Source organism: Falco biarmicus, chromosome 9 (genome assembly GCF_023638135.1).
Source record: "Falco biarmicus isolate bFalBia1 chromosome 9, bFalBia1.pri, whole genome shotgun sequence".
Classification (NCBI taxonomy): Eukaryota; Metazoa; Chordata; class Aves; order Falconiformes; family Falconidae; genus Falco; species Falco biarmicus.
In genome coordinates this window covers 3124292-3149628 of record NC_079296.1, presented here as the reverse complement: position 1 = coordinate 3149628, position 25337 = coordinate 3124292, and the positions used below count along the sequence as shown (strand labels likewise).

The 25337-nt window shown below is 61.0% G+C and overlaps 1 protein-coding gene across 2 annotated transcripts; it reads right to left on the bottom strand.

The window, feature by feature from the left end:
* Positions 1-1822: 1822 nt before the first annotated feature.
* Positions 1823-25337, bottom strand: NR5A1 (nuclear receptor subfamily 5 group A member 1). 2 transcript variants are annotated; one of them, XM_056352432.1, is made up of 7 exons: positions 25150-25337; positions 22687-22805; positions 22087-22228; positions 17637-18277; positions 9408-9527; positions 8711-8858; positions 1823-4204 (listed from the first exon to the last, which is right to left on the bottom strand). In XM_056352432.1, the coding sequence occupies exons 2-7, from the start codon at positions 22786-22788 to the stop codon at positions 3957-3959; spliced, it is 1401 nt and encodes a 466-aa protein (XP_056208407.1). In that variant the 5' UTR covers positions 22789-22805; positions 25150-25337; the 3' UTR covers positions 1823-3956. The 2 variants fall into 2 exon arrangements, with proteins under 2 accessions (XP_056208407.1, XP_056208408.1); XM_056352433.1 differs by having other exon boundaries at positions 22687-22802.

Below are 25337 nucleotides of genomic sequence, written 5' to 3'. Positions count from 1 at the left end.
CCTCCCACTGTGCCGTCCTACAGCAGGTTTGGTCTGTGCTTTCTCCCAGCGTGCTGTGGGACCCCACCAGTGCACCCACTCCCTCGGAGGGACCCCTGCCCTCCCCTCCCCGCCGACACAGCTGAGACCCTCTCTCTTTTGCTTTAGGAGTCTGAGAAGTTTCTGGGTGATGGGCTCCATCAACGCCAAGGCTCTTCCAACAGCCTGGAGGACGGCAGGTCGGAGGAGCTGGCTCCCGTGCAGAGGGCTCTCCCAGCCCAGGCAGAGCTGTTAGCCCTGTGCTTCTTCCTAGCAGCATGTGCAGACAAAACCAAGGCAGGACTGGGGTAGTGTGGGGGTCTCACAGGGCTTCATCTGCTGCTGAGAATTGCCCTGCTCTTCCCCAGGGGTGGGCAACCATCAGGTGGGTACTGGTTGTGACTCCTGCCCAGCCTGCGTGCCGGCCCAGGGCCCCGTGGCTCAGGCCGCCTCTGCCAGGGCAGCCAAGCCCCAAGCACCGCCGGCAGCCTGTGTTGTGCACTGCTGTCACTGCTGCCAGTAGATCTTGTTTAGCTTGGGGGAGCTGGAGCAGGCGGCACAGGAGTGAGCCCCTCTTTGCCCACAGCAGCCATGCCCAGGCAGCGCACCCGTGCTCCCGTCCCGGTGAGGATTGCCGCTTTCCCCGGGCTCAGCACACCGCTCTGCCGGGGCAGGGCTGGGGACCAGCCACCCGGGAAGCACATGCGCTAAGGAAGACAGCAGCTGGCTTGAAGCATTCTCTAAACCAGCTGACTTCAATAGCATCTTCTGCTGTTTAGGACAAAAATCCTCTCCCTGCTCCTCCTGGGACTCCCACCCGGCTGGCGTGGCCCCTCGCCAGCTGGGTTGTGTTTTCTCTTCCTCTGTTCTTTACATCCAACTGGCTCTCCTGTTAGCTCCCTAGTGTTTAGAGCACGTAAAACATGTTGGGGTTTTTGCTGATTATGATGACAGTAAATGCTGATTTTAAAGGCAACCTTCTCTCCTTGTTGCAATGTACCCGCGGGAATGTGCTGCCATTCAGGCGCGGCCACGCGCTGCGGCTATACGTGGCTGGATGCAGTGGAGGGCGGTTTGGCCACGGTACAGGGGACCAGGGCACTGCACGCTGCCCTGTGCTGTGTCCTGCGCTGCGCCACCTTCCCTGGGCTCAGCACAGCATGTGCCAGCCAGCAGGTATTTGCGTGCTGTTGGGAACCGCAGCCCTAGAGCAGCCCCGTGCTGGTCAGGAGGGCGAGGTGTGCGTGCAGACCATCGTGCCAGTTATCGGAGTCAGCCAAGCAGCATCCCCAGCTGCTGGCACTGGGGAGAGCCAGGGCATGGGGCACTTCCCAGCACTGAAATGCCACAGACAGGGCATCAAACCCATTGCAGGGCTCTGTGCTTTGTGGTGGGTTTGCTCCCTGCCGCAGTGCATGGCACACTGGGGGCTCTCGGCCACAGTGACCACCAAGGGCTACATGAAAAATCCTGAGTCTAAGCTAATTGCCCGTAAATGTTGTCATTCGTGAGCTCACTTGCAGAACACACTCAGAGTCACTATGGCAATTCCCAGCAGTGCTTTGAACCTGATCCTGACTCACACCACAGCAGCGACCCCCCTCCCACAGCCATGGTGTCCCGGTCACACCAAAGGCAGGTGGCACTCCAGGAGGGACACCCTTGGGCACCCGGCGTGTGCTGGGCCAAGCACTGCTCTCCCATGGGAGCACCAGGCAGGGCATCCTGCCTGCCCGTGGGGAGCCAGGAGGAGGGGGCAGCACGGACAAGGAGGGTTAGAGAGACAGTCCAAAAAGACAAAGTCTGCCTTTTTAAATGAACTGCAAAATTTATTACAGTGGTTTGCTCCTGACAAGGAAGTTGGTAACCTCCTGCCTGGGAAGGAAGGGTGGGGAGTGGGGAGGGAGGGGGATGAGAGGGTGGCAAGGATGTGAGAGACACAGAGAAAGAGAGAGACACTTAAGGACACTTTTCATTTTCTGAAAATAAAACATCTTTTACCTCCCAAACCATTTTCTCCAGTTAAGTTCACATGAAGAAGAAGGTGAAACCAAACCACAGACTTCAGGAGGAAAATGCACAAACATGTTGAAAAGCAGAGACAAACATGCTCTTCTGCATCTAACAAGCTTCCACAAACTGCGCGGCTCCGGGCGCAGCATCTGCAGCTCCTCAAGGCACCAGCTCTGTGCAGAGCTGGGGCAGCCGAAAGCCCGTGCAAGGTGAGGGGCAAACACCCACCGTGGAAAGCAAACCTGAACCCACCCCAGCTGCGCTGAGGAGCCCCAGCAGAGCAGGGGGACCGGCCGTGGCGGGGGGCCATGCTGGGCTGCCCAGTGGCAGGAGAGGAGAGCATGGCTGAGACTAAGAGAAAGCAGCAGCAAGAGTGTGGCACGTCCCAGCTCGGGGGGCTGCAGCCCCCCAGCGCTGCCCAGGTGTGCATGCCAGCCCCTGTCCCGGTGGGAGGGAACCGACAGCTCTTCGCTTGCAGCTTGGGCACAACATTTGCTGTCACCTGGGGGCACGGCAGACTGCAACGGGGGTCTGGGGGCTCAGCCTGGCACGAAGCACAGGACAATTCTGATTACTCCTTACCCACACACATGGGCAGGTAAATGCAGGAGGGGGCTGAAAAGCTCCCCTGAGCCCCCAGGCACATGTTGGTGCAGAAGCAGCTCTGGACTGTTTTCAGCCTGGACCTGCCGCTGCCCTGGCACCTGCAGTGCAGGGTCAGACTCTGCACCTCCCTCCTGCCCAGCTGCTCTACCACCATCACCCCCGGGCAGGAAGGGGACAGGGTCCATCCCTGCCCTGTCCTGCCCCTTGGCTCTTCTTCAGGTGCTGCCTGGGCATGGCTGAGGGCTGGAGCAAGACAGGACCTGCGCTGCTCGGGGATGCCGTCCCCAGGCCACCCTGTCCTCGCGCTTTGGGAACCAGCTCGGTGGTGCCGATGCCACCTGGGCATTGTGACCTGCAAAGCTTTCCAGCCATGAGGATGTTGTGCTGGCACCAAGGGTGCAACAGCAGAGCCAGGGGCCCAAAGTGTCCTGAGGACAGTCCCCTGCTCCAAGTATGGAATCTCTTAGAGCCTCTGCAGCAAAGCTGTGACATTCCAGATGGGTGCTGACCATGGACACCTGTGAGCTCCAGGCACGGTGGCTGCCACAGGCTGCAAAGCCACAGCTGCTGTCTCCGGCACCGGCAAGCACTGAGAAAACAAATCTCAGCCAAGGGCTCAGCACAGTCCATCCCTGCCTACCTTCGCTTGGCCGGGGCAGCAGTGGCACTCAGAGCAGACAGCGATGCTGCGGGGACCCGGGAGTGGGGACCTTATCATGTGCACCTTGGGGTGCCGACACGGCTGTGTGGGGCTGACAAATCCAGCCCCAACCCCAGCATTCTGCTTGGCTCCTGCAGAAATCCTCTGCCTCCGTGCCAGTGCCTTGGAACACCCCAACCGCTGCAAAACCACAACCCCCGGGGGTTTACCTCACCTCTCCCCTGCCCTGTGCACGAGGGGCCCTGAGACATGGGGCAGGGTTTGGGGAGGGATGGCAGCGGTAGAGAAATGGCTGGTTGGGACAGCAGGAGAGGAGCATAAACAGGAGAAAACCAGGACAGGCTTTACCCTTCCTTCGTGCTGCAGAGCCGGGTTGGGCAGGCGACAGGTCGGGCACCACGTGTGTAGAGGAGCCAGGGTTCACGCTGCTGATGGGGCAGACCGGCAGCCAAGCGCACAGCCCCACGGCCATCAAATGTCCTTGCTGTGTACTAAAATAAACCATCTGGGACCTTTCCAATAGTACAGGTTAAACAGCATCACTGAGAAAGGCGGAGTAGAGAGGCAGCACTGGTCCGCCAGCCCCGGGCGCAAGTCCTGCCCCTGCCACGCTGCTGGCAGCGCCCGAGCTCTGCCGGGTCTGTGCTGGTGGCCGCACTCAAGTCCGCTTGGCATGCAGCATCTCGATGAGGAGGTTGTTGCAGGGCACCTCCCCGCTCAGGTGCTTGTGGTAGAGGTACTCCTCTGCCTGCATGCTCAGCGCCCGGACCTCCGCCAGCCGCAGCAGCAGCTGGCGGAACTTGTCCGTGGAGTGGGGATAGTGGCAGATGGTGTACTCCAGCAGCGCTGCGTTGGCCTTCTCCTGAGCATCCTTAGCCAGCGTGTGGTTCTCCAGGTACTTCACGTCTGCAAGGGGGAAGGATGATGGCAAAATGGTGCCAAACACAGTGTCTGCCCCACCTGTGCTGTGCTCCACCAGGAGGGATCCACACGCCTGCGTTGATGCCCCTTGTGCATGAAACCGCGGGGCAGGAGGGGGTCCCACACCCCGTCCCTGCCCTGCCCCCCAGTGCTGAAGATAGACACCCAAAGGCCCAGGCAGCAGGAGGGCCAGTGCCCCCCAGCCCTTGCCCCCAGGAAGCTGCCAAGCCAGAATGTGTTACCAGCTGTGCCCACGCGCAGGGAACTGTTGCCATGAGCCCCCTTTAAATCCTGAAGGTCGAGGAAGCGGCTGAATTAATTCCCCCCTAAACCTGGTCTTTCCAGTGTGGCAACCAGGCTCACCAGCCTGGAAACCCTAATCCTCCACGCCTCGCCAGGGTCAAGCAGCTCCCCCGTAATCGCGCTGCCAGCTCCGCTGCCTGCCGGGTGGGAAGCTGTGCAGCAGGCAGCAGCACCAAGATGCAGGCAGGGTCTGGCAGCCAAGAGGCCCCTGCAGCCCCGACGGCAGCAGTGCAGGAGCCGGGGCACGCACAGCCCCAGGGCCACCCCACCACTGCAGCCCCGGTGGGAGGGTGGCTGCAGGGACAACCCAGGCGGGTGGGTCAGGGTTTCTCCAGGCTTTTGGGGCAGCCTGGGCTGGGGTCTGCCCTCCAAGGACGCTGCTCAGGTTGCCATGAGCGTTCTGTGAAGGAAGCACCTATTTTTAATCTGTGCAACACGTTGTTAAACTGGCCCTGGACACGTTTTGGTGGCTTTAGGGGAGCGTGCTGTGCACTGGCCCATCAGCCAGCTCCAGCTACACACAGCAATGGGATCTTGGCGCCTGCCCGTGGGAGACCTTGCTGCAAACCCCGGCACCGAGCCCATGTGGGGCAAGAGGATTTAGCAGATTTACTGTATGGCCATGGAGGCGCCCAGCAGCACTGCCAGCACTGCTGCCCATGTCCAAGCAGCTGCTGATGCACAGCCAAATTCAGGTCTGCGTTGGCAGCCCGGACACAACCCGACCATGGGCTGGGAACAGGGAAATCTGGGCACAGGTTCTGGCCAAGGTGGCTGGGAGTTTGAGGTTTATTTCTGGATTTCCTCACAAACAAGTGGGGAGCTGAACATGGCTGTACCCAGAGGGCTGAGGAGCTTTCGGGAGGGCAAAGCGCGGTGCTGGGGCTGGAGCTACCCAAGCAGAAGGGAGCAGACAGGGCCTCCGTGCCACTGGGCAGGGGTGTCCATGGCCCCACATGGCTCCCTCGGGGGGGCCACGGCACCTGGCACTGCTCCAGCCCTGCAAAGCTGGGAGCCCCCAGCCCATGCCCTGGGTGGGGGGCTGCGGGGCCCCTGGGGAGACCCAGCCTCCAGCCATGCCCATGGCCAGGCTGTGCGGCCAGCCCAGAGCTGTGGCACAGGCACAAAGCATTGCACGTCGCGCCAAGATGCACTTTATCAGATCACCCTTCCCTTTTCACTCCTGCGGCACATTTGCTCTTATTGTCTCCCTTCTACCCGGGTTGTTGTTATGAAATCTCTTTATCTGCATAAGGTTATTGTGCATGTCATTAAAAAAAGAAGTTATATTGATAAATGTCAAATCTATCCCCTGAGTTGGCTCAACAATAGCTAGTTCTACTCGATGAACTCACCTGGTTCTCTGAAAGACCCTATTCACTGTTTAATTGAATATTTGAATAATCTTTTCATTCCTGCAAGGAATAAAGAATGTTGTCCAAATAACATTGACTCACTTCATTTAGAGACACTGCAGCAGTTGCAAAGACTGTCCTGTGACAAAGCCTCCCATCACACATACAGATATGCCTGGGATTATTTCTATGCCCTCAAGTGTTCTTCCTATTCACGGCTCCTTTTGTTTGGGAGAAGCCGCTGATAAATTGCAAACGCTTAAGGGAATGTGGGCTATAAAAGCCTCTCTTCCTCCCCTCCCCAAGAGTAGCTGCTTCATGAATGTAAGTCATGAAATCGAATGATAGGTCAATCCATTAAGGCTCTATTAAGCCCTTCTGTAGAACAAAGCTAACCTGTGCCGTCCTCATAAATATTGCTATTTTGAGAAGCCCTAATTTTAATTAAATCTCTTTACCTGCTCAGGAGAGAAATCTATTTAGAACTCAAATGGCAGCTCTTGTGAGTGGGGCTTGGCTTTGACTGTGCTGTGGCAGAGTGGTAAATGTGGAAATTCTCTTGTTAAAGGCAATTACATCCTGCACATAATACACAATCCCATCCTCTACAGCTGAGCCTGCGAAGGGCAAATTACTCCAAGTGAGCTCTGCAATATGGAGAGAAAAAGTTGGATTTGGGGCAAAATGATATATGGGAAAATACAGCTATTTGATTCCATGCCTTCACTGAAAGCTGCTGCTCCAGGGCAGCGATTGGCACAGCAGCCACAGCCGCCGGTGCTGGCTGCGCTCTGGGAGGACGCTGCTCCTGCTCACCGTGCTGGGCCATGGCAGGGGGCAGTGGGGGGATGTGGGGCAGCATGAGGCGACTGGTCCTCCTGGTGCTGAGTCCGAGGGCAGCAGCCGGGGAAGGTCTCGGCTCAGGGCACAAGCCCCACCAGCTCATTTATGTCCCAGCCTGGGCACTGCTTGTGCCACACCTTATCGCTGCTCGAGCAGCAAATTATCGTATCTAACTTCTCTGGATTTCAAAACAGCTCTGAAGGAAGAGAAAGCTGAGGGAGGAGATGCTGCAGGTGCAGGAAAGAACAGCAGTGTGGCTCCCACGCCCTGAGACACCCACCCTGCCTGGGCCCCCCGGGCACCCGTGGCTGCCTGCTAACGGGGACACATCCACAGCAAACCAGTGCCAAACCAATGGATCCTTCAGCCTGTATGTCCCTGACCCCAGCCCCTGGGGTGGGGGAGTGGAACCCACTGCCTGCAGCATGTCAGTGCTCCCACTTAACCCCCATTAACCCAGTGGCGGTGCTGCTCCTGGAGTAGGCTGGCTCCTCAGCAACAGGGACATACGGTGATGCAAACTGTCCCTCCAGCACAAAGTACCAAAACATACAGCACAGAGCGGAGCTCCTGGCCTGCTGTGCTTGGCGATCTGGCACAGGGCCACTGGCAGAGCCCCCCGGATGAGACTCCATGGATGAGGAAGTACAAGCACTGACCAAGGTGTTGGGACAAGGATGGGGATAGGGTCAGGGATGGGGTGGGATGGAGATGGAATGGAGGTAGGACTGCCCAAAGCTGGGCTCACCATCCCAGCTCAGCAGCAGCACCCAGCCACTGCAGGGACCCAAGCACAAGTTTCCCTGGGGAAATGCCAGTTCCTGCTCCATCCAGGTGCATGCAATTAGCAGCAGCCATGGAGGTGTGGGAAGTGAAGCAGCCACAGTGGCAGAGGTGTGAGCTGGGAGTGCGGTGGCCAGCTGAGCCCCTGGCAGGCCCCACCACCATCCTCGTGCCGGGAGGTGAGATTTCCCACCAGGACGGGGCCAAGGGGTAGGTGTCAGCACCAGTAATGAAGGCAGACAGACACCCTGGGGTCCCCGTGGTGCTCAGCACCACCCATAGCTGCACCACCCCACCCAGGGCTGAGATCTCTCCAGTGGGATTCAGATGGGTATCCCTGCCTCAGAGCGATGCCTGCGCGGAAAGGAGGCACATCCCTGGCTGTGGTGGATGGGGAGATGCTCCCCACGGGGGCAGCAGTGTGGCCAGGGTGGGAGCGGGGCAGGAGCAGGGCAGGAGAGGGGCTCAATCAGGGCAGGATTGAGGCAGGACCAGGGCAGGACTGGGGCAGGGATGGGGCAGGAGCAGGGCAAGAGCAGAACAGGATCAGAGCAGGATTGGGGCAGGAGCGGGGCAGGAGCAGGACAGGAGCAGGACAGGAGTGGGGCAGGGACGGGCAGGAGCAGGGCAGCGCTGCTATGCAGCCCCAGGGACGTTGCGGGCTCCGGCAGCAGCTCCCGTGTGTTTTGTCTGGGTGAGGTGGGACCGTGTGAACCCGCCACCTCGCCCGGCCGCAGGCTCCGCGGCTGAGCCTAATCAGAGCCGCACGCAGGCCCTGCTCGCCACGCACTGGCCTCTGACGCAAATCCCGGGAGATACGGCCAGCCCTGGCTGCTGCCTCTATCAACACGCCTGTTTTGCTGCTGCCGTATCAGCCAGTTGTTTCCCTGCCTGGTGTGAGGGCGATGGACCAAAACAGGCTCCACTCAGCCAACAGCCGCATCTCCCGAGGATGGGGGCAGCGCCCGGCCCTGCGGTGGGAGACGCTTTGGGTGCCCCCGGCACGGTGGGGGAGCCGCCAGTCCTAGCCCTGGCTCCTGGCTCCTCGTTCAAAGCCCCTTCATTGCCTGTCGGCAAGGCGGCTGGACCCTGGGCTGCACGTGCCTCCTCCGGCTGTGCTCCCACCCCCTGAGACCCCACGGCAGCACAGCCGTGACCTCTGAGCGTGGCCGCCCCTCGCCCCGGTGCCCCCCGTGGCAGTGCTCACCAAGGCTGAAGAGGATGAGGAACTTGAGGCAGACAAACTCCTGCCGATCCACCTGGAGCGAGTGCAAGTGCAAGACGAGCTCCTGTGCCTGCAGCACCAGCGTGTTCAGGATGGAGCCCGCCTGGGCTGTGATGGTTGACATGTCCACCTGTAGGACAGGGACAGCATCAGCTGTGGCGTGCCAGCCCCCCCAAACCCGCTGCAGTGGACCCTGCACAGGGCAGGAGCCAGACACCAGCCCAAGGCTCTGACTGAGAGTTAGGGGTGCCAAAGCAAAGGCTGATGAGTGAAATGGGAACCCTGTTTCTCCAGCACTGCTTAAAACAGAGGGGCCCTTTGCAGGGTGCTGGCATCACAGACACCCACATCTCCAAAAACTGCCCCCAGGGAGGGAAGGGGCCCTTCGCTTGTCCTGCCTCTACAGGTACAGCTGTGGCTGTTGATCTTTCCATGAGAATTTTTTTTTCTCCAGAACCAGAGCTAGATGGTAGGACGGGACAGGATGGGATGGAACAGAATGTGGTGGGATGGGATGGGATGCAATGAGATGGGATGGGACTGGACCTTCTGCACATGCACTTCCATAGCGCAGCAAAAGTAAGCCAAGTCACACCTGTGCCCCCCCTTCAGCCCCACCACCCGGCTCCCACTGCCACCTCTGCAGCAGCCACCGCGGTCTCTGTGGACTGGCACTCACCTCCTGGCCGGTGACAAGCAGCACACTGTGCTCCTTGCTGTGCTGCAGCTGCCGGTAGATGTGGTCGAACACCAGCAGCTCGCTCCAGCAGTTCTGCAGCAGCTTCATCTGGTCACCCACCTGAAACACAGCCAGAGCAGCACCACTGACACCCACCACGCCGGGGCAGCCCAGGCTGCGGCTGCACAAGCTTGTCCCGGCTGGCAGGATGGAGCTGGGCTGCCCGGGTCCCCACACCACCCCTCTGCCCCCCAGCCCTGTGTCCGAGGATCAGCTCCATGCTCCAGCCCTGTGGCGATGATGCCTCAAACTCACACCATCAGGTGCTATGGCATGTTGCCACATTAGCACTGGACCTGGGCAAGACTTGACCCATCTGTGTCTCACCCTGAGCACAAGAGAAAGGGGTTTCTAGCAGACCGGCATCATTGTCAGAAAAAGGTGGGACTGAACTTCATCCTCCAGGACTTTGTGCTTGATCCTTGCAGCTGGGCAAAAGCCCCATTTTTTTAAGAACCTGAAGCTCTCCTCAACCCCGCTGCCTGCAGAGCATTTCCCAAAGTATCACACATGCATGTGTATGTGGAAATTGCAGTCTGACTGTGAATGAGCTCCTAGCAAGGAGATGGTGCATCTGGTTAATGAAACATTAATTGCAAAGCCCTGGTCTGGCTCCTTTTTCCCGTGTCTGCCCTTGCCAGCATGTAACTGGGCTGGTCGTTGTGCCCCACTTCACCTCACTGCTGGTGTCCCACACATGACCTCCATCACCTCCATGGCGGGTGGGAGGAGAGGATGGCAAGACTGATGCCCACAGCACCAGTTAACCTCGATAGCAAGGACTGCAACCACCAGCACCCTGCGGCCAGGAGGCAGCTGCAGGCTGATGCCCCCCGCACGCCTTGCACCGCGCTCACACAGCACCGACCCGATGCTCTGCAGAGATCCCATGGGAGGCCAGCTCAGCGGCGGGTCCTTTCGGGTGGGCAGGGAGGGACCTGCACCCCCAGCAAGGAGGTCCCAGGGCTGGAGGAGAGGAGACCGGCCAGGCAGCTGCACAGCACCAGCTTTGAAGCAGCTCGGCACATTTCGGTGGCACTTGCTGGCTCTTATCAGCATGGGTTTTCCTCCCCAGACAGCACACAAATCTTTAACTAAATGACTGCTGGCCACGTCCCCACGTGGGAGGGAATGCAGGGCTGCTGCACAAAGGCCCTGTGTCTCCAGGCAGCCCCTCTGGATACTTTAAAATGAAACAAAACAGTACCCATCCTCACCTCCCTGCCCGAGATGGCAGGTTTGGGGGGTGGGGGGGCCCACAGAGCTGCCTCAGTGCAGCATTGGCATGAAGGAGCTGCCAGCTATGGGGCATCACTGTGCCCTGCAGCTGCCAGCTTCTTCCCTGCCCACGCATCAACACACACCTGATCCCATGCTCATTTTGCACGAGTGCTGGTGTGTACTTGCAGGCACAGGTAGAAGCGTCCACAGCTATGCTTTCAAATACATGACTGCGATTGCCTCTGGTAAGAAGCTCAACCCAGGACACAAACTGCAGGGACCTCCAAAGGTCTAGTGGGAAAGCCGGTGGGCTGCAGGCAGTGCCAGCGATGGGCACGATGAGCTGCCAGAGCCAACGGCTGCACTTGGCAGAACAAAGAGCCCTGCCAGGATCCTGTGCCTGGAGCCACGGCCGGACACATGCTGCCACCCCAGCTCAGGGGGCAGGCAGGAGGGACACCATCCACCTGCCTTCCCCACCACCCCGCTGAGAACCACCACAGGTCACTGGCTTCATCCCCTCAGCACTGCTGTCCACGGGACCCCAACACCTTTCTGCAAATAGCTGAACCTCTGCCCTACCCGGAGCCCCCCTCTCCTGCAAGGCTGGTGGAGGGGAAGGGCTGGGGTTATCAGTAACGCTTCCCTGCAGAGCACATTCAGTGCCAGCAGAAGAGCTCTGCAGTGCCATTGTGGTCACTGCCTTTAATAGAAGGAAGACAGATGCAGTATCACAGGACTGGATAATACTCTCGTTTTGTTGAAGAGGCTGCAATAAACCAGTGCTGGGAGATTGCAAAAGGAATAGAAGTCAGATGAGAAAGAGCTTTATGGTCTCAGAGCCCCACACTCCCTGTGAGCCGCGGGGATTTGTTTCTCAAGTGCGGTGGGTGGTCAGAGCTGGACGCGCAGCAGCACGAGGAGGGAGATGCAGCACAGAAGGCAGCAACAGCGGCTGGGGCTGCGGTGCCCACTCCTCCCCGACAGCACAAAACCTGCCTGCGGCGAAGTGCAATGGGCGCAACGGGGCTGCCAAGGCCGGGCTCACTGTCACACCGCCCGAAGTGGTGAAGGCGCCACGGTATGCAGCCCAGCAATACGGACCCTGAGGTTTCTGTTCAGCTGCTGAACAAAGAACTGGGGAAAAGCTCATTCTGCATCAAAACAAAATGGAGGTTTTCTGCATTCGTTATGACCTCTGTCCCAAGGCGAGTGGCCTGGCTGTAGCCGCGGCCAGCCCTTGCAGGGAGCTGGGCTCCCAGCTCGCAGCGTGCTGCCAGCCCAGCCGCATGCTCCCGGCCGGTGCCGAGCTCCTCTGCTCCGGCTGAGTCGCAGCATTGTTTTGGAAGCTCCTTCCTGTGCCTCATTCCAGAGCAGGACGAACTCCAGAAGGGACAGACTGAAGGTTTTGCCTTGAAAATGTTTTTTTAAAAGTCAGCTTTTCTAGAAGGCAGCATTTCAACTTCTTCCTTTAAAAATTACTGATCAGCTTCTCCCAGACTCTGCAGGCAGGTTCAGCTCCCTTGGCAGAGCACCTCCCTGCAGCCCATTTTGCCCTGCATGGCAGCTGCATGGCTGTTCCCCTGCCAGCACGCTGTGGCCTTTCCTGGGACCATCCCAGTGCCGTGGAGCCATGTGGCCATGGCATTGGGGGATATGGTTGGGAGCACAACAGGGCAAGCTGGGGGCTCTGGAGTCTGGGCAGGACTCAAGAACCCCTCCAGGGACGCCAGCCCTGCCTATGCCCCAGCACCAAGCTGGGTATCCCCCTGCCTCAGGCTGGGGCAGCGGTGGGCATCCCCCCATGGCCCCACTCCAGCAGTGTGGCTCCGCTGCAAGGCAGCTCCGGGCTGGAGCTCGCCTCCCCCCTGCCCAGCACCAGCCTGGCCTCCCAGGAGGAGAGGGCTGCTAACGGGCGGCCACGCGGAGTCAATCCATCCACCCGGTGAGGCGGCACGCACACTCTCGCCTTTAAAAGTTAAGCAAAGGATCTTCCTCTTTTAATGTCAAGGCTTTTCAACAAGAGTGCTTTATCAAGCACCTGATGCAAGCTGTCTTTAAGAGGCGATTTTTTATATTATTTTTTTTTAAAGCGAGCATTTAACCCATTGACAAAACACGGCCGTGAAACCCTCGCCTTGCAGGGTGAGCCCTCCCCTGCCACTTGGCCACCGAAAGCGCCTTGCTGCTGAAGGCCTGCGACCCACAAAGAAATGGATTTCCCTGCAGCCGATGGGCTGGGCCAAGGGCCAGAGGGGAGGCAGGGAGAGCAGAGGCACTGGCAGTGCTGCCGGGATGCAGGGCTGCAGGACCACATGCAGATGTAATTTTAAACCTCCTGCAACCCTCCCTGGGTCTGTAGGTGTGAGTCAAAGATGCCCCTGCGAGTGTTGAGGCCCCACAGAACACGCCCAGGCCACCCCAGTGCCTTGGCACCCTGAAGCCAAACCCCCACAAGGACAGCACAGCCCTGCTGTGCTCGCTGCTTCGTGCACGGCTGGTCCAGGGCATCCCCCACCTCAGGTACCATCATCTGCCCTCGGACATCTCTGCAGCATTATCAACCAAAGTGATCCACCAGCAATCCCTCTTTGCTTGGAAGCTCTGGGCAGGTCCCAGGACACCAGTCCCCCACCTCTCCCCACCCACCTTCAGCACACCACAGGCACGAGGAGTGCTCGGATGCCTCCAACTGCCTTCACCCCAGGGATGCTCTCTGGACCTCCTCCCAGATCACTGGTGCAGCATTTGCCCCAGAAGCTCCCACGCAGGTACACAGCACACACCAGCATCCTGAGCCACAGCCTGGGCAGTTATTGGGTGCCAGCAGCACCCATTACCTTGGCTACTGGGAAGTACGAAAGCTGATTACCGTCTGCCAGCCACCCACAATCAAAACCCCACGAAGTCTAAGGTGTTAATGGTCAATGTGGGTCCCCATCCCCCTGTCCAGACACCACTGCAATGGGCATCTTAAAGCAAAAAACCATCAAGACCAGCATGGCAGACCACCTCATCTCCTATCCCATGCTGGCAGAGCACATTCCTGTGGCCCAGGCTACTGCTTTTTGCTGGGGCTTGCAGGCAGCCTGCTGCAAGGCTGGGTGGGCATCATGGTGCTGTGTGTGTGTGCCCCAGGAGCGAGGGCAGGGCTGTGCCAGCCGGGACACCAGCAGGCAGGAAAAGCCGTCACATTTCCCCCAGTGCATAGGATGCTAAACATTGCTGCAGCATCCACAACCAGAAGGAGATTTTAAATCTGCCAAAAACGCTCTGGCTGTTGGCCAGGAGATGGGGTCAAGATGACCCACACATGCTAAAGGCAGAGAAGCAACTGACTGCAAATAGGCTTCGTCGTGGCTCTGGGATCTCTAATGAGAAGTGAGGGAGAGCAGCCCCACAAACAGACCCAGCGACCCACAGGAACCCCTTGGTCCATGGGAACAGTGCTGCCCTCAGCATCATCCCCGCACTGGTGCTTGCCCATGGGAGGGTGGTTTGCCCTGGCCCCACAGCGAGGAGGGGTCGAGGAGGGGATCTGCCATCAGCCCAATTCCCCGCAGCCGTGCCGTGCCCCTCCACCAGCACGGGGACCCGCCACGCTCAGCCAGCCCAGCCTTCGGGCTGAAACCACGGCAATTTGTTTAACATTCCTGGCTGCTCATCCCAATCTAAAGGTCACTGCACCCCTGTGTGCATGATATTTATATGTATGGATGGCTGTAACACCTATATAAACCCGGCTGTGCAAGATACATGTATATAAACCAAACTGAAACCAGACACAATGTGAGTGTGCAAATGTGCTTGTGTATGCACACCTCTCTGTCTCTTTCCATATATATATAAAAAAATTACATCTGAAAGGACAAAGTTGCCTGAGACTCACGACCTAACAAAATATATTTCACCCCCGGCCCATATTTTTCTTCCTGAAGAGATGCTGCAAATCTTCCCTCAGTCCTGACACATCTCATCTAGACTCAGTTAAAGTTTGTATTTATGGGCGTCAGCGCTGACCTCTTCCACCTCCGCCCGCGCGGCCTCGCGCCGCGGCTGCCTGGCCGGCCCTCGATAAACAAGCGGGCCCCCAAATCCCCCTCTGCCGTGCGGCATTATTAGTCTTGCCTCCGAAGGCCAGCGCAGTCCGTAATTCTCTGCCTGGTGACACGAGATGAACGCCACGACATCAGTCTCCCCGGCGGATTGGCATGGGGACCCTCGTTTGTCAGTGGCAGACTGACAGAATTACTGGCCCTTAAATGAAACGATATATCTGGGAAGTTAAATCTGTTTTCAATCTGACTGCCCAGCGCCTGCGGGCAGACGTGGCGTGTGAGCCGATGTCAAGAGGCCATTATCCCATCACCCTCCTCCTTCCCTGGGCGCAGTGGTGGAGCCGGGGGGGGGTCTCGCCAACACCCCCCACCCCAGCCACTCTGCCAGGAGGAGATGGCAAAGCACACGGTCTGCCACTACCCCTTGTCGGACTGCTAGTGTGGGAATGGGCAAGGGAACAGGAACAAGAGCTGCTGGCTCCAGGGGGGACCTGCTCCCGCTCTCCCTGGGCAGGGAACAAGGGCTTGTCCTGGCCAGGCATGAGCCAGCGGGTCCCCGTGCCCCCAGGGGTTTGCTCCCTGCTCTCCAGGCTCCCTGCAAGGAGAAACCAGCTGGCTGCAAACCAGCTCTGTGGCAGAGGCACGTGGGTGCTGGGAGTGTTCAGGCAGGGGACACCATGCATGGGGTCATCTGCCTGCATCCTCCTTTCACTTGCCTGCACCCCCTCTCCACTTGGCATCAGCCCGGCATGATGCCCTGAAGCAATGTCCCTGCATGGTGCCCTTCCAGCCTGGATCCCTGCGGAGCCTCGGCCAACAGCCCTTCTCTGGCTGGGGATGGGGACCATTCCCTTCAGGCAGACGTTCCCAGGGGATGGAGAGGGCTGCTGGCATCCCCTGCTCTGACGAGCCCTGAGCACCCAGCGCAGACTGCCTGCATGACAGCCATCGATCTCCGAGATCGCGATTTTACTCTGTGCTAGCAGGCTTTAGGATAAAGCCGTAAACTCTGCACTAGCAGGAGTTCATTTACCGCCCCAGCAGCTGTTCGCTTTTATGTGCCGGGCAGGATCAGGAACAGGGTTTCAGGAGCTGTAGACCTACTCCTGCTTCCAATGGCTTCTCTCCATGTGCCCAAGGGAAAGCCACTGCCCTGCACTGGGGAGGATGTGCCGTGCTGGGTGGACAGCAGGCAGCCCCAGCACCGTCCCCGGGGGGATGTGCACAAAGGGGCCCGAGCACCACAGCCCTGTGCTGGGGGCTCGGACCTGCCCGGTTACACTGCGCGCCACCGAGCCAGCACATGGGAGGGAGCCAAGGCCAGCGACAACCGTGCTTTCTCATGCTCCCTCTGGAGTCAGGGTGGGATGTCGTGTCCTGCAGTCCCTGGTCCTGCAGGAATCTGCCCCATGCTTGCCGCACGGATGAAGGCAAAAGGTGTGAGTGGTGACGGCAGCGACAGATGGGAATGCCCAGCCAAGCCCCAATCCCTGGGCACTGCACCCTGTGCCCTGGTCACAGTGGGGGGTATGCCCCGCTCCTGGTGGGACACCCGTGGTGCTGCTCAGGTGAGGCCCCTAGCACTGCCGTCCCCCCCAAGCCCGCGTGAGGAGGAGCACCCGCCAACACGGATTCACACGGAAACAGCCTATTTTGGTGGCGCAATCAGGCTGACAATGGAGTTACAAGGCTACACGGCACTGCAGCCGGGAGCTGAATTTACACAGTTTACAATATCTCCTGCAAAACAGCAACCACCCTGTTCCCAAAATCCAGGCTGGACACTGATATGATTGAAATGAACCTGACCCACCCCCACAATGCCATTTCCTGACACTGTTCTGGCAGCCTGGGGCTATTTTGGGCCCTGAAGCTCTGCCACGCTTGGCCCCATGGCACCCAGTGGGGTGGGCATGGGGGAAGAGCCTGGCCCTGTGCTGGGGCATGGTCCCCATGGCACTGCGGGAAGAAGATGGTTTTGGCCAGGGCCAGGTAGCACAGCCTCACGCTGGAAGCACAGGAAGGCACCCAGGTCTTCCAGCCATCCCAGGACATGGTTCTCCGGGGTCTGGCCACATTGCAAAATTTTCTCTCCCATTTTTGCACCAGTTTGGGATCTTAGGTCAGCCCAGGACATGAATGGAAAACATCTGAAAGCTTGGCAGGGTTTGCAGGATGGCAGAGGCTGTACCACCCCCACTAATCCACCCCTTGGCCTCAGTATTTGGGGAGATTTGCTAGAGGGGATGGCCTGGCACGATGGGGGTCAGCTCCTTGTCCCCCAGCCAAGTGTGCTCACAGGCTGCCAGCAGCAGAAGCAGCTCTGGGGGAGGCTTGGTGATGTCCCCTGCCCCAGCCAGCCCTGCCCTGGCTGCCTGGTGCTAATAGGCACCCACCTGACAGCATCCATTTTCTTCCTAAAGGCAGAGGTGAGAATTGTCTCAACTATAATTCCTCAATGTTACATTTTTCAATTATATCTTGAGCTTGACACCACAGTCACTCTGCCTGCAATTGCTTCCACACCTGCCCCTGCCATGATGAATCTGAAATCATTAGTCCTGTGGCAACAGTGGGAATCGCTCCAGTGTTGCAGCCGGGCCCGGGTGCCTCCAGCCCTGTCACACAGGGACCAGGAACAGGACGGTGGGACACCAGCAGATCTGCAGGGCTGGCAGCCCATGGCTCATGCCCACAGGCATTGTTGCCTTGTCCTCATGGCATTTCAGTCCCAAACCTGTCCACAGCAGCATCCCGTTCTCATGGCATTTCAGCCCCAGTCCTGCCCACAGCAACATCCCATCCTCACGGCATTTCAGCCCCAGTCCTACCTGCCTCCCATCGCCCGCCCAGTGCAGCATCCATCCCTCCCCCCTGCCCAGGCTCCTACCTCCAGCTCCTTGAAGAAGATGCAGCTCCGTGCCCATTCCACAATGGAGAAGAGGGTCTGGTCAGCCATCTTGCACATAAGGCCGAAGGTGCTGAGCTTCTCATGCCGGCCTTTGCCTTGCTCTTGCTGCAGGCAGGCCAGTATCCGCGCCTTCACCTGGTCTTCATCCGGCTCCAGCTGCAGCAGCTTCAGGATGACATCGGGGATGTCAGGCGGGGAGCTGCTGGGGTAGGTCTCTGGGTACATATAGGCAGGCATGGACTCGTGCACATTTGTGTAGTGGTCCGGGTACTCGGACTTGATGGTGCGGTTGGGGAAGGAGGGGTAGTGGTAGCCAGAGAGCGGCACGTGGCTGGGCACAGTCATTCCCAGGGAGGGTGTCCCATAGGGGCTGCGCTCGTAGTCGATGGGCGTCAGGGCAGCAGGGTTGGGCGGCAAGGTCTTGGACATGGCATGGATGCTGTGAATGGTGGAGGACAGGCTGTAGTCGTTCTGCACTGGGGACATGATCTGAGGCACAGTCTCCAGCTTGAAGCCATTGGCACGTATCAGAGCTTTCTTCTGCTGCTTTAAGGCACGGTCTCGCTTGTACATGGGTCCAAACTTGTTCCTCCCACCACGCATCCTGTCTGCACGCACAGCTGGGGAGCAGAGAGGGCAGAAGTTGCAATGAACCCTCGTGGAAGCAGACCAGTGCTTCCACGCAGCGTGGAGAAAATGATAAGGGGGAAATTGGTGGCCAAAAGGGACTGGGGGGCACTGGGGAGACCTTCCCAGAAAGCCACCGGCAGGCTGTGCTGCTCCCAGCCCAGCCATGCACACTATGGATGTGACACAGCAGGTTCAGGTGCCTGGTCCTGGGTCTTGCCTTGCTGGTGTCACCCTCAGAGCTTCTGGGAATTGCAGGAAAGAAAGAGACATTTGGCTTTAACTGCAAAATGGGCTGGGGGATAAAGCATCTTGCATCTCTTGTGGGTTGAGGGGACAGCTCGTGAAGCCCAGGCAGACAAGGGGGCCCAACACCCACTTTCCTTTTTATGACCCCTGACTCTGGACCAGCCCTGGGATTTCCTTGTTTCTGCAGAGCCTGGGACCCCACAGCCCCCTCAGGACCCTGGTTCACCTGCATCGAGGTCACACATGCTTCTTTTCTGCAAATCTCTGTCCTTTTCACAGGCAGCACATCTGGCAGGTCCCACTGGGCACGCTGCACCCCACGGCGGGCCTGCACCAGCTTTGGCGCGGGAGGCTGCCCGTCCCTGCCGGGTATCAGCTACGGCTGAGGGGCTCTGCCAGAGCATCCCACTGTCAGAGTCACTCTGACAGCCCCATCGCAGTCTCCCAGCTGTAGCAAAGCAGATGTTCTCTCTGAACCCCAAAAGAAACCCAAGAATGTGTCAGCGCATGAGGGAGCAGGTGCTTCTCTGCAGCAGCAGCTTGTCCGGCCGCACTGCCCCGCTGCGCTCCCGGGGGCTGCTGCCCCGGCCCACCCTTGGAAGAGCTTCAGCTCACTGGAAGCTGGGAGCTGGACGGCAGTGAGAGGGATGGAGGAGAGCTGCCAGCGAGCACAGCAGGCAGCATCAAAGGGAAAAAACCTCCGCTGGTTTGCGTCCCTGCTGACAGCAGGCGGGTCTTGCTTTTGTGTCTCAGCTGTTACCTCTGCCTCTCTTTCGCCTACTTATCCTGGGGCCGCTGGAAGTCCAGCCAGCCCCCCCGGAGAGCCAGGGCACCTCCCAAACTCTCCCCAGGCAGGCTGGAAACGCGGGAGCCTCGCCGGGAGCAGCAGCATTTCCAGGGCGAGCAGGAATGTGCTCCCAGGGGAGCCGCCCCGCGCTTCCTCCCTCATTCTTTATTCATGAAAACAGCATCTCGCTGGGAGCGGGGCAGCAGAGGCAGCCTCTGAGGCAAGGGGTGCTGTGGCCCCCTGCTCCAGAAAGCCTGCCCCCACTCCTCGGGGCAACAGACAGCTGCCTCGGGGCAGCTCCTAACTTCAGGGGTACAATAGAGATGGCCACAGTTAGCATGTGTGCATGCTCCTGCCAGGATCCCCCAGACCCGGTCACGCAGCCCCAGCAGGTCTGGTGTCCCCGGCAGGTCTGGTGTTCCCAGCCACGCACCCTGGTGATGCCAGAGCACACCGAAAGCCCAGAGCTCCCAATTGCTCAAAGGAGTGTGTTCACACCACTGCTCAAGGCTGGGCCCAGCGATGCCCAGGGATCACATCCCAAGTAGACCCCAGTGACCCAGGGCAAGGGTGCTCAGGCAGGGACCCCACGGGTGCTGACTGCACCCACACACCCAGTGAGAGGTGCTCACAGCCCAGTCTCACAAATCCTCTGCAGGCAACCGCGAGTACACCTCCTAGTACACCTCCTTCCCTCTCCCGGCAAGAACACAAAGGGAGAAGAGGCCTTTTAATTCCCTCTGCTCCACTTTTCCTGCCGTTTGTGCCTCAGTTGGGATTGGGAACAACTTGCCATTTGCCACGTCCCAGCTGGCTGCTGGGAAGAAACCAATGCACCCCAATGCGCCCTGACCTCTGGGGTAAGGAGTGGGGGGGGGAGGAGTGGGGCCGCCCAAGGAGCGCCCTACCCTCCGCACCCCCCCAACAAAACCATCTGCAGGCAGCACCCGAGCCACGCAGCTGGGTGCAGCCAGCCGGCACAGCGGCAGGAACAGGCGCCCCACGCACCCTGTGGCCCCCCTGCCTGCCCCCTCTGCCTTACCTGCCCTCACCCCACACAGAGCCCTGGTGGGTGCGAGCCGCTGGCCGAGCTCAGCCTCCCCATCCCACCTCTCCCTGCCCAGGCAGGGGCGTGGGGTGCCTGGGGGTGCCCAGTGGTATGGGCATGCTTGTGCCAGGGCTGTGCTGGTCACCCCAGCCAGGCTTCGCTGCAGCATCCCTGCGGGCAGTTCAAGGGGGCCTGTGTCGACACTCTGACCCCAGAAACAACCATCTCGGGTGCTTTGGTCCTGTGGAGCTGGGCGCTCACCTTCAAAGCGCCACTTCAGATTCCCTGCCCAAAAAATCCTAGGAACTGAGGAAAGGCGAGCTCCAGTTTTTACTGCAAAAGGGATGGTCCTACAGGAATATCATCTTCTGCTGGGTGATCCCCGCGGCTGCCCAGCTGCAGGGCTTTGCTAAGGAGCTAACAGCAAGAAAATAAGGAAAAAAACCTCAAACCACAGTGTTTGGGAAGGAGCAGCCTTCCGATACCCTGGCTGCTGCCCTCCCAGGCTGCAGGAGCAGAGGAGCTCCGTGCGGAGCAAGAAAAAAAACTACTGAAAAGGGACAAACTGAGCCCGGCGCTGTCCCCTCACCACGGTCACCCCACGGACTGCCCCTGCCCGCCCCCAGAGCCCCCAGCCCCTGCCCCGCACCCACGTTCTCCTGTGGCACCGATCAAAACAGCCGGAGCACGCACACATTGATTTAGCGCACCAGTAACTCCAGTCCAGGGAGGAGAGTGAAACTGGGAGCTGTTTGGGGCTGGGGCTGGGAGCCGGTCCGCGCCGGGGATTTGCAGGGGCTGGGATCGCGGCTGGGTGCTGTGCCCCACCCCCCACCCCCCGCTGCGGGACCCGCAGCGCTCTGCCCTCGCCCGCACCTGCCCCGAGCGGCGCGGTCCCCACAGCGAGCCCGGGGAAGGGGCTCGGCCCGGGGAAAGGGGCTCGGCCCCACCCGCGCCTCCGGCCGCTCTCATCTGCTGCAAAATGCAAACGATTTCAGGGGAGAAGAGCCGGGGGGCGGCTGGCTCTGCTGGGGGGGGGGGGGGGCTCCTCTCTGTCTCTGCTTTTGCTTTGCCAGCGCTTGCCCGTGACCTGTCGTCCCCCCCCCCCCGAATGTTTTTTGTTGGCCCGTCGCAGAACCCACCACAAGCCTTGGGGCTGTCGGGGCCCGACTCTGGCAGCTCAGTCGCGATCGGCCCCTCTGCCACGGGCGAGGTGGCAGCCGTGGGAGCTGCGGCTGCGCTCCCCGAGAGCCAGAGGGGGGATCTGCTACAATGCATGTCACCAAGAGGGAAAATATAATTCCTGGTGGGGCTGCAGCAGTTTTATTGCAAGTCCCATAATTTGTAACGTTTTCCTTAAGTGTCGGCTTCTGGAATTACGTGCTTAAGGAAAACAATAATTTCTGCGCTATTTCCCAACCGTTCTGCCAGCAAAGAAAATCCTAGAAAGTTGAAGGCGCAGCGGCCAAAAGCCCCGGGGAAACAAAACAAAAACAAAAAAAGGAAAAGCAGGAGGCTACGCGAAAAAACGAATTTTTTTTGAACTTGGGAGAGAAAAACGGAATCGAAGCGGCCGCGGGAATTACCGGCCCGGGGACGCGGCGCGGCGGGCGGGGACGGCGCGACCGGCACGGGGGGAACCGCGCAGCCCCGCATAGCCCCCGGTCCGTCCGCAGCCGCAGGGGCCGGCCGTGCCGGCGGTGTGCCCTGTGCCCTACCTTCCAGGCGCATCCCCACGGTGAGGCACTTCTGGAAGCGGCAGTAGGGGCAGCGCTTGCGCTGGGTCTTGTCGATCTTGCAGCTCTGGCTCTCGGTGCAGGTGTAGTGCTTGTTGTTCTGCACCGTCCGCTTGAAGAAGCCCTGCGGCGGCGGGCGGCGGCGATGCGGCGGGCACCGGCATCCCCGCATGGGTATCCCGGCATCCCGGCATCCCGTCCCCTCGCCTCGCTTCCGAGGGAGGCTCCCACCGTCCCCCGCCGCGTTCGGGGCTCCCGTCGCGGCCGCGCTCCCGTCCCGCCCCGCCGAGCGCGAATCTGCCGCTAACGAAAACGGGCGAGGAGCGGCCCGCGGCCGGCCCCGCTGCCCCGGCCCCTGCAGAGCCCCCTCCCCGCTCCCCGCACAGCCCCGGCCCCTCTGCCCCGCGCAGCCCCGCTCCCCGCGCAGCCCCGGCCGCCTTTCCCCGGTCCCCGCAGGGCGCCGGTCCCCGCTCAGCCCCGGCCCCGCTCAGCCCCGGCCCCGCTCAGCCCCAGCTCCGCAGCCCCGGCCCCGCACAGCCCCAGCCCCGGCCCCGGCCCCGCACGGCCCCGGGCGGCTCCTACCTTGCAGCTCTCGCAGGTGAGCAGCCCGTAGTGGTACCCGGAGACCTTGTCCCCGCAGACCGGACAGAGTTCGTCCAGGTCCTCATCATATGAATAGTCCATCCCCTCCGGCGGCCCTGCTGCGGGACAAGCCAGCGGGTCAGCGGGCCGGGCCGGGCCGGGGACGGGCACGGGGGGCGGCCCCAGCCCCTGCGCCGGGTGCGGAGCGGGAGCGCGGCGCGGCGCAGACCGAGCGGCAGGTGCCGGAGCCGGAGCCCTTTATAGCGCCTGGAAGAGCATCTCCATGTTGGTGCGGGCGAGCGGCCACCCCCCCGGGGGCTGGGGAACCTCCTCTGGGGAGAGCGGGCGGCTCACGGCGCCGGGGACGGGCTGGGGGCGGAGGGACCTGCCGGGACGGGGCCGCGCTCTGCCCCACTGCCGGCCCCGGCCCCGCAGGCCCCGCTGGGCGGTGGGTACGGCCCCCGGGCCGGCAGCCCCGGGCAGCAGCCTCGTGCCGAGCACAGGGGGCCACAGAAGGAGCTGGGGCTGGGGGCTGCCCCCCGCGAAGGCAGTGCTGCGCGGGGCTGGGGGAAGCTCTCGGCCAGGCCTCGGCAGCACTGCGCTCCAGCCGCGGGGGCACGGGGGGCTGCAGGGGCACTGGGCAGGTTCAGGAAGGGGCACCCATCCCTTCCCCACTCCCCGGGGCTGGTGGGGCTGCCCCACACCATCCCTGGGGAACAACGAGCCCCCCACCTCCCCAGGCATCTGGCCTGCCAGCAGCTGGACCGGCGTGGGAGCCCAGGGTCCCGGGGGTGGAGCACGATGAGACGGGTGTGAGTGAGAGGAGCAGCCGGCCCCACTCGGGGCACAGCCCCGGCAGCCCTGGGGCCAGCCAGAGCCACCTCGAACACCCCGCAGCGGGCAGGCCTGGCTGCAGGCAGCTGTTCACGGAGCCCAGGGAAAGGCACATGAGGAGCACTGGGGCGTGCGGCAGCTCCTGACACCCCCTCTGGGGCCACCACTGAGGAGGTGACAGTTTGGACCTCGCACTGGCCACACCATGTGGAGCAGCCACAGCCAACAGCAACCCAGCAGTAGTTCACCGCTGGTATTTAATTAATTGCTTCACATTTGGGAATTCTTAATGAAATGTTCCATGACGGCAGCAGACCGGCACAGGAGCACCCATGTCTCCAGCATGTCCTGTTTATCGGGATGCTCCTGGGCCGCTTGGCCATGGGCTTGAGGGTCCGGCTCTGAGCCGGTCACTGGTGCTGAACCTGTCCCAGCAGGGCCAAGCTGTTCAGTCAGGAGACCCTTCCTGGCTGGTGCAGAGTCACAGCCTGTCCCAGCATGGGCAGGAGCCTGCTGCCTGCACTGCCTGCCAGGAGCGAGCTCCGATTCCAGGTGCTTGGTGCCAAGGGAGCTGCAGGGAGGGCAGCAGTACCGGCCCCGAGGCTGCGGGCACCTGGGGCTGCTGCGGGGCGGGGGCTGTGCTGCCGGCAGCGCCTGGTGAAGCGGGGCTACTGGCCCCACATGGCTCATCCCACATGGCTCATCGCACACAGCTCACCCCCCACATCTCACCCCCTCTGGCTCGCCCCACACATCTCACCCCCTCTGGCTCGCCCCACACATCTCAATCCGCCCCACAGGCCCGCTGCCGCCCGCGGGTGCGGTGGGTAGGAAGCGGCGCTGGCAGGGAGAGCGGCAAACAGGAAACGGGCTCGGCGGAGCATCGCTCCAGAGCCACGAGGAATCAAGCCCAGGCTAAGAATAGCACCGGAGCAGCCCCCGGTGCGGGTCGGCCGCTGCTTGGCTGGAAGAAGTGCTCCCACCGCCGGCAGAGCCCCTCGGCCATGGCCCCTGCACTCACTGCAAGCTGCTGGGGGAGCTGCCGGGCAGCAGTGGAGCAGGACCTGCCATCCGGGAAGAGGAGAGGAACCCAGGAGGGGCCATGGGTTGGGAGAAGAGCCGAGCAAACACCGTGAGGAACAAAAGCAACTCGGAGCCGAGAGCTGCGGTGCCTGCCAGCGTGGGTTGGGGAAAGGATAAGGGGTTGGCCAGCCCTGGGTGCTGGGGGGTTCCAGCCACCTCCCATGCCTGCTCCAGCGCGTGGGGGGTGCCTGGGCTCCCACGGGTAACACAGCACTGGGGCGACCGGGGACCCCCAGCCAGCACAGGCGGGGCTCCCAGAGCCCCTCGGCAGCCGGATCTGTCATTTCTGGGCAGCAGCGCGGCTGAGGGGCCAAGGCTACGGTGAGGCCTCGCTGTGCTGCCCGCAGCATGCGGAGCCTCCATCCCCACACCCACCCATGGGGACGGGACGGGAAGCAGAGGCCCACACATGGCTCCCGCTTCCTCGCCAAGCCCTGTTGCGTCCCCAGCGCTGGCCTCAGCCGCCACCATGCTTGGGAATGGCGGCAGTGGCCTGGAGAGGAGTGGGGTGGGGGACCACGGTTCTCCCTGTGGATACATACTCACCGTGAAGCAGCTGAGTACGGGCCGGTGTGGCAGGAGAGCCTCACTGACGCCACCAGCCAGGACCTGTGACCCGAGAAGCCTCCTTGGGGTGCTGGGCACCGCTGCCCTGTCTGCAGCGGGCTGGGGGATTTATGGGACCTGCGTCCGCTGGGAAGGTGTCGGGGCTCTGGCTGCGCACACACCGCCCT

What these genes read in the sequence shown, in the direction of transcription:
- NR5A1 (XM_056352432.1), bottom strand. Translation starts at nt 22,788, where the DNA reads ATGGACTATTCATATGATGAGGACCTGGACGAACTCTGTCCGGTCTGC. An exon ending in CGTGGGGATGCGCCTGGAAG is followed by an intron (nt 18,278 to 22,086) that starts GTAGGGCACAGG and finishes TCTGCTCCCCAG; the next exon opens with CTGTGCGTGCAGACAGGATG. An exon ending in TGCTTGTCACCGGCCAGGAG is followed by an intron (nt 8,859 to 9,407) that starts GTGAGTGCCAGT and finishes CCTGTCCTACAG; the next exon opens with GTGGACATGTCAACCATCAC.